This window comes from Vicia villosa, linkage group LG6 (assembly GCF_029867415.1).
Source record: "Vicia villosa cultivar HV-30 ecotype Madison, WI linkage group LG6, Vvil1.0, whole genome shotgun sequence".
In the NCBI taxonomy this organism is placed as follows: Eukaryota; Viridiplantae; Streptophyta; class Magnoliopsida; order Fabales; family Fabaceae; genus Vicia; species Vicia villosa.
The window spans coordinates 144,262,738-144,270,691 of NC_081185.1; the positions used below are offsets into that span (position 1 = coordinate 144,262,738).

General features: G+C 34.7%; 1 protein-coding gene across 1 annotated transcript; it reads right to left on the reverse strand.

Moving 5' to 3' along the window:
* Nucleotides 1–6,493, reverse strand: LOC131610331 (pentatricopeptide repeat-containing protein At2g41720). The gene is made up of 10 exons (XM_058882248.1): nucleotides 6,030–6,493; nucleotides 5,719–5,891; nucleotides 5,520–5,625; nucleotides 3,600–4,709; nucleotides 3,402–3,507; nucleotides 3,121–3,325; nucleotides 2,249–2,381; nucleotides 2,040–2,144; nucleotides 1,120–1,240; nucleotides 1–319 (listed from the first exon to the last, which is right to left on the reverse strand). Exons 1-10 carry the CDS (start codon nucleotides 6,417–6,419, stop codon nucleotides 252–254), a joined length of 2,517 nt encoding a protein of 838 aa, XP_058738231.1. The 5' UTR covers nucleotides 6,420–6,493; the 3' UTR covers nucleotides 1–251.
* Nucleotides 6,494–7,954: the final 1,461 nt, after the last annotated feature.

The window sequence follows — 7,954 nt, forward strand, 5'->3', positions numbered from 1 at the left end:
TGTAACAAGAAAAAATAGGACTTATAGAACCATTTGCGATTTACTAGTATCTACACAGGAAGGATGACACAATTTTATTTACAGAATTGCAGTTGTAACAAGAAAAACAATCTTACACAGGAATAGACTATGATGATCAAATAAATTTACTTGAGATCCAACTGCAATCTTTACAAACTCAGATGCATAACTCCCCACAGCAGTTTGGAACAGTGTGTCAAAACTAATAAAAAACTATTCCATCAAGATGGTCAACTAAGATGAGATTCACAAGGTTTGCTTGCAGAAATTTGATCTGCATGTTTTCTTTGCAAGGATTCTGTTCATGTTAAGAATAAGGATAAATATAAGTTATATTGTTATATCTACCACAAGAGTCAAATTTGCTATAAACTTGTGAATAGTACTTGGCAAACCTTAGCCAATAAAATAAGACAAAACATCATCAAGGAATAGAAAACAATGTCAATAAATGCATAAAAAATGTATTATTTCCTTGTAAAAAAAACACCACTTCCTCAAAATTGACACGTGCCTACACTTTAACTGTCAGAACTGGCGAGAAAGGCCAATATGTACAAGATGTCTATTGATGAGTGTTTTTATGTAATTTTGGGGCCGGTTTCTATCATGTTCAATGAGGGGAGTAAGATGTTCTGTTGTGAACTTAAATCTTGTGGGATTGGTTCCACAACAAATGGAATTACATTTCGGAAAGCTTATATTAAATTTCCACCAGTAAATTGGACCTAGTGGTGAATCTATACCTACCACCAAAACCATGAAACAGGGGATATTTGGTATCAGAGTGTCAGATAGTGAGAAGAGAAGTTTTATTTTAACTACTTTGAGTGTTTTCAGATTGGGAGCTAGATCCTTTTGTTAGCCGTGTTGCTCTAGTTATCCCTTTTTTTTAGTATTTTCCAATGAATAACAAATTTATCTCATGTTCCCCCGCAAAAGAAAAGTCCAGGCACATGCCTAAGCAAGATCACACAGGTTGATTGAATAATAGACTCATTCAACCATGCAAAGTGCATTAAAGAATGAAAGCACACGCGTATGAACACAACGGAGCAGAATCCTCAAAACAATAGAACAAGAATAGAGTATCCATACCAAGCCTTTCTTTTATGACAGCAGCATTTTCAGCCCCACAGCATTTTTGTGAAAAGGAGGAAATATCATGGTACATTTCATTTGAAGGACGAATTCCTGCATCCTCCATCCATTGTAGTACCTGCATCAGGATTTGCTTCATTTTCCATGTGATTTATTGCAATGCTAAACACTAGAAAAGTGAAACCGAATATTCATGAATTACAAAGGTCTGTACAAGACTAATGTAAGTGGCATTGAAGACAATTCAGCAAAAAGAGATGCAAATTATTGGGTTATTATGATTTTTATCAACTTGAGAGCCTTATAATAGTGTTAATAGGTTGGGCCTGGGATAAAAGTAGCAATCTTACACTGTACTTCACCTAGGTTATAAGTAGGGAGTGCACTGTTGTTATCAATAAACCTGATGCATGATAAGAAATTGCGATATTGTTTGATTTATATAGCTGAACCCATCTAGTGAGACAAAGTTTGTTCTAGGAATTTTAGTATTAAGTTTTATATTTATAAACTACCTCCATCCCAAAATATAAGACCATCTTGAGTTTTTCTATCTTTTTCTATAATGTTTCTTCCGAATTTTCAAGTACATTAATTACTTCTTTAGCAACATATTGTTAATTATGTTGCATCTCTTTTTTTTTGCAATATATGAAAAATACCTTATAAAAACATTAACTAATCCTCTCTCTTACGGTAAACTTATAAAACCATATCAATCAATAACAAATTTTATACCACAACCAACTTTTTTTAAACATCTATCGATGAAACTTATATATAAAAGTAAATTCAGAAATTCAGGAATACATGACCACCAAAGTCATGAAGTTAAATTCTGCATCTATCATTATTATATTAAATCTTAATTAAGTGCACACAAATGAGATAGAAAGAGAGGCTGAGAGAGCAATTACCTCTAAATACTTCCTCCAATTTCCAGATGATAAGAGGTTTTTCAATAAAATAGAATAAGTATTGAAGTTAACATCAGCACCCGATGTCAACATTTTGAAGAATAGCTGCACACATGAAAAATGATAATAAGAAGTTGGAAAGAGAAATATGGATGTGGAAATCATTTTTAATGTATTTGTTACCATTAAAAAAAAATGATACAACGTACCTTAAACATAGTTTCTATCTTTCCACTTTTTCCTAAGGAATTCAGGAAAAGATTCAAACACCCAGATGAAATTATGGGAAGTGAAGGCTCCATGTACTTGATCACATCAACAGCTGTCTTCCAATCACGTAATCTTGTAACAGAAGAGAAAATCAGGTTTGAAAGTAATATAAAGTACAGTGACTGTGCAAAAAATGACATGCTGTAAAATATTGTTATGCAACCAAAGTAAATTGAGCAAACCATAGTCATCCTATAGTTTCCTGCCCTTTCTTCTAATTAAATATTATAAGTTTTGGTGTTCAATTTAAAAATGATCAAATGTCATAATATATTTCAGGAAACTTTAAGTTTCATTATTGGATAATGTTATTGTTAGGAACCCAAAGTTCTGCTTCAAGCTTCACCGATACTATTAACATAACCTTAACATAATATTATTGCTAACCCTCTCTTTTCCAGGGGATGGGGGCCTTGGCAATCCAAAGTTCAGCCGGGAAGGTAACTGGAGTTTGGCCAAGAGCTATTGCACCCAACATTCGAACTCGGCCTCTCCAGAATGATTCATTAGTAAGTGGATGTTTTCTAATAACCAATATCACTACCAAATGTGGATAATATCTAATTTTATTGACTTTTGTGTGAAGAATAAAGGCCTACAGCATAAACATCAATCAAAGTGGCAAGTAATAAATTTCAATTTTTGAAAAAAGTAAGAAAAAGTATAAGCAATTAGCCACACTAATTTTTATCAGTTCCTATTTGTGCCATGATGTCTTGATCAGAAAGATACTAAGAAAATTTCAGTCTCAATTAGCTTAACTTAGAACAACAGAGAAGGCAAAAAGGTAAGATACCAAATCTGAACTTACAAGCTACAGGCAGATACCATTTCAAAAAATATGGTATCACTTAAAGGAATCTCTTTTTCTCTCATACGTTGTGCAAGACTAAGGACCCTTCTTGGCCAACCACCTTTGTTAAAAGCATTCATTACAGCTGCACATGCGATCGTATCCAGCTTGGTGCCATTTGCTTCCATTTCTTCAAAGAGTGCATATGCTTTCTCCCACTTCTCTGATCACAAATATAGTTACTTAGGGGTACATTCAACATACCATCCTAATATTGCAGCAGTTAAAATGTATTTTACCAGCTGTATTGTAGGCATCAAGCATTGCAGTATATGTAACCACATCTGGATTACAACCAGATGATTTCATCAAGTTGAATGTAGACTCTGCTTCTACGATTTGCCCCTATAACATTATCACAAATAAAAAACAAAATGTTTAGGAAACAGAAGTCTCACGCGTGCAGCATTTACATGAACCTTAACCAAAGCACTTACTCGTTTGCTATAGGCACATATGACAGATGAGTAGACCTCTTGGGACATAGGAAGTTTGAGATGCATCATTTCTTCCATAAAAGATAAGGCCTCCCCATATTTTGACATCTTACAACAACCACTTATCAAGATAGTGTAAGTAACAGAATCAGATTTAATTTTTTTCTTACTCATAGATTTATACAAGTCTATAGCTTTGTCATATTCCCCCATACTAATATAGCTTCCTATAGCTGAATTATATGCAACTGTGTTCAATTTAATGCCTCGCATCTGAGCGGCTGATAGCACAGTATCAATCTTCACCTTCTGACAGCAGCGCCCACAGGCAGCCAAGAGCGTGCATATTGAGACCACATTTGGATGAATCTTATCTTGTTCCATTTCCCGCAAGATTTCTATTGCATCTTCAAGCAAACCATTTGACCCATAGGCATCAATCAGTGCATTGTAACTGACAATGTTTGGCTTCAAGTTGTTTTTCTTTATCATTTTGAATATTTCCCTTGCTTTTTGGGGCTTTCGTGATCTTCCATAAGCATTAAGCAGAGATGTATAAGATACAATATCAGGGCGGAAACCATTTTGTTTTATCTTATTAAAAACCAGATGGGCCTCATTTTCCATCCCACGAGCAGCATATGCACCTAGTAGTGCATTGTATGAGACTATATTTGGTTTCATCCCTTCTGCAAGCATCATATTGAATGCAGCCTCACAATTTTCAATTTTCCCACACATAGAATACAAATGAATAATACTAGTGTATGTTACAACGTCAGGGCGACACTCTGACTTCTTTTCCTTCATGGAATTAAAAATATCAATGGCTTTGTCATATTGTTGAAGTTTCACTAGACAATGGATAACAATATTGTGCGTGGTTGTATCAGGGCGAATGTGAGTTCCCTTCATTAGTTCAAAATACGACAAAGCTTTTGAATACTGAGCCCCACTTTTAAATGCAGACAACATAATATTGTGAGTGACGAGATCTGGTCCAACTCCATTGTCAGTCATTTTCTTGCAAAGATTAAGTGCTTCTTTCCAATTTCCACTAGATCCACAAGCATTAATCAAGTTGTTGTACGTTGACCGACTTGGTGGAATCTGCAACAATATGGTAGTGTCACAAACAGTACTTATATTAATATAGCAATTTTCTAAGTGTATCGATTGAAATTCAGACTTAAGAAGTGCATGGCATTTGAAGAAGATTGAATGAAAACATGTAACGATCACATTGATAACAAATTTCTCACCATTAAGATTAATTATTCATTTTCAATGTGAACAAAGACTGCATGAATCATGACTAACTAGTATAGTATGCAGGTAAACAAAGTAAACGGTGCATATAAAAAATCAACACTGATCAGAATGGAACCTATATGGTTCCCATTTCCCAGCATCGGGGGAAAGATAAATTTTCTAGCATAAATTAAACAAATTTAATTTCTATGTATCTAATAGTGGAAATTCAAAGAAGTTTACAATGGGATGGAGCACCTGCGTGGATCTTAATTAAAGTATTAAGAACATGGTTTGCAGGAGGCATGAATCATTATAAATTGAATCCAGCAAAATAGGGACTTATTTGTGCCTAACTTGACTATTAAACAATGAGGCGAATCAGTGAAGTATTGAAACACGTGATCTCTCTCCCTTCACCCAATTTTCTACACCAGTTCACCCATAAACACTACAGAATATATAACAGGCTAAAGCCAAACTAAAGAAAATAGTCATATCGAAAAACACCGACATGAATATGATATTTCATTTTCAAGCTCAACTACAAAAAAAAAAAAAAAGAATTACGACTGAAAAAGAAAACCTAGAAGGAAAAAGAATGACGGTGATCACATAAAGTTGGAGTCACTAAAGATTGATAAGGGAAGAAAAATACAAAGTACACACAGCTGCACGCAGCATGTCGTCCATGATATTCATAGCCCAACGCCATTGTCCAGCTCGACCATGCGCGTTAATAAGAGCATTGTAAGTCTCAGCATCAGGTTTACACCTAGAAACCAAAGCAACACACACAATTACTAACAACTAACAAGGATCAAATAACTCGACCTTCACAAAATCTAAACCATTTAACCAGCCATACCTGCATTTTTGCATCTCAAAAAACAACCCACGTGCCTGGTCCATTCTATTATGCCTAGCCTGCAACCTTATCATCATGTTGTATATATCTGTTCTGGCACAATAATTCTTCTGGTTCTTCATCCAGCTGAAAACTAAGTTACAGTGTTCAATTGAACCTCTATGTGTCAACTCCTACCAAATTTGAAAATACATTGCACATTATGAAAAATATTCAAAATAATTTCAACACATTATCATTATTTTAAGCTTTTGATTATGATTAATTTTGCTGTTTTAAGCGAAAATTGAGAGAGAAGAAAAGTGCAATACCCTAATGAGGAAAGGGAAATTCTTGCGAGCAAAGCGGCCTATCCAGCGGTTGAGTAGGCCTTCAACGTCGTCGCGGAGGGTGAGGGAGAGGACTGAGTCGGCAACCTCCGACACAGTCCAATCCTTTTGGAAGCGGTTTCCGGCGACTCGGAGGCGGTAGTGTGCGGGGATGTCGTCCTTGCGGAGGCCGTCGATTTTGGTGGATACCTCGTGCTGCCCTCTGTTGTAGTCAACGAAACCATCTTTTTTCTCCTTGAATGGTAACTCGTTGGGTTTCTTCTTGGGTGTGATAGTGGATTTTGGAGGGCGAGTTGACTCGGTGGCGCCACTGAGTTGGATGCGGTGAGGTGCTGTGCTGGCAATTGAAATGGGAGTGGCACTGTGGAGCATCGCTGAAGAATGAAGATAACCGCGCTTTTGGAAATCGGATATTTTTTGTTTTGCTTTTGTTACGAGACTTTGGGCTTAGTACAAGGAAATTTCTTTTCTAACACTTCTACCTTCTCTCACACCTTACAAATCCAAAAATATATTTTCGGAAATATATCTTCAGAAGCATTTTAAATCACACTATCCTTCGTAAATCAAACATCTAGTCCGTTTTAATCAAATATTAGTTTAGAGATGCATCTCAAAAAAATTCTAAAGTGACTTCGGAGAGCTGAAAACACCAATAACTTCATTTGCTACATATTTTCATTTAATTGTTGTCGTTGTCGGAGATTCTATGTTGATTTCAACCAATATTAGAGTTATGGGAATTGTATCCTTGCATTTTGCTCATTTGCTTTTATGCATTTCTAGTTTTTACACGACCTAGCTAGAAAAACTCGATTTTCTGAAAAATCAACTCTGAATTAAAATTTTACCGTGCCACCCTAAAACCCTAAATTCCTTGTTTTTCTATTTTTCTATTTTCAAAAATTCTAAAAAAATTTATAATTTTATTTTAATCGTTTTTCTCAATATGATTATTGTTGGTATTTACATATTTATTGCATTACTGATGCATGAATATTAGATCTGCCTATTCGGATACACCAAATACTAAGTTAAAAAATAAACACAACCGAGAACTTTTCGGATTGCATATCCAAAAACACTTTTTTCCTAATGTATTGCATATCCAAAAACACTTTTTTGTATGATCCATAGTGATTTAAAACATATATAAATATCCCTCATGTATTGTTAACAAAATGACTGCAAATTGAGTCATTATTGTATATTGCGTTTGGTTACTTCAAAGGCACGAGATTTCCTATTGAATTTAGGGTCACATAGGACATCACTTTGGTAGATGTGAAATCTAAATTGTATAAGCTTTTACGCTACATCGACAATCGAAGAACAGACAAGATTGAGTATCATTCACCTATGACCAATAATGAAGAAAACCTCAAACCTTTGTTGAAGTTGTCAAAGATATTCAAGTGTGGAATGTCGTGAGCTTGAAATTGAGGCTCTTGAAAATAATGGCACTTGGACATTAGAAACACTTCCTCCAAACAAAAAGGCTATTGGTAGAAAATTGGTGTATCAGATTAAATATCACTCAGATGGAACCATTGAACGTTATAAGGCAAAACTCGTTATTATGGGCAACAACTAAGTTGAGGGATTGAGTTATCATGAAACCATTCCTACAATTGTGAAAATGGTAACTGTAAGAAAATTTATCGCTGTTACGGTTGCCAAGCATCGAGAACTTTGTCAAATGGACGTTCACAACGCCTTTTTACATGATGAGCTTGATGAAGAAGTATATATGAAATTATCTCCCAGTTTCATGATCTCCACACCAAATCAGGTATATTGCTTGTGAACATCAATATATATATATATATATATATATATATATATATATATATATATATATATATATATATATATATATATATATATATATATATATAGGACGTGTC

Coding starts and splice junctions, on each gene's coding strand:
- LOC131610331 (XM_058882248.1), bottom strand. CDS start 6,419: ATGCTCCACAGTGCCACTCCCATTTCAATTGCCAGCACAGCACCTCAC. Junction 2,145..2,248: donor AGATAGAAACTATGTTTAAG/GTACGTTGTATC, acceptor TCATGTGTGCAG/CTATTCTTCAAAATGTTGAC. Junction 1,241..2,039: donor ATTGGAGGAAGTATTTAGAG/GTAATTGCTCTC, acceptor ATCCTGATGCAG/GTACTACAATGGATGGAGGA.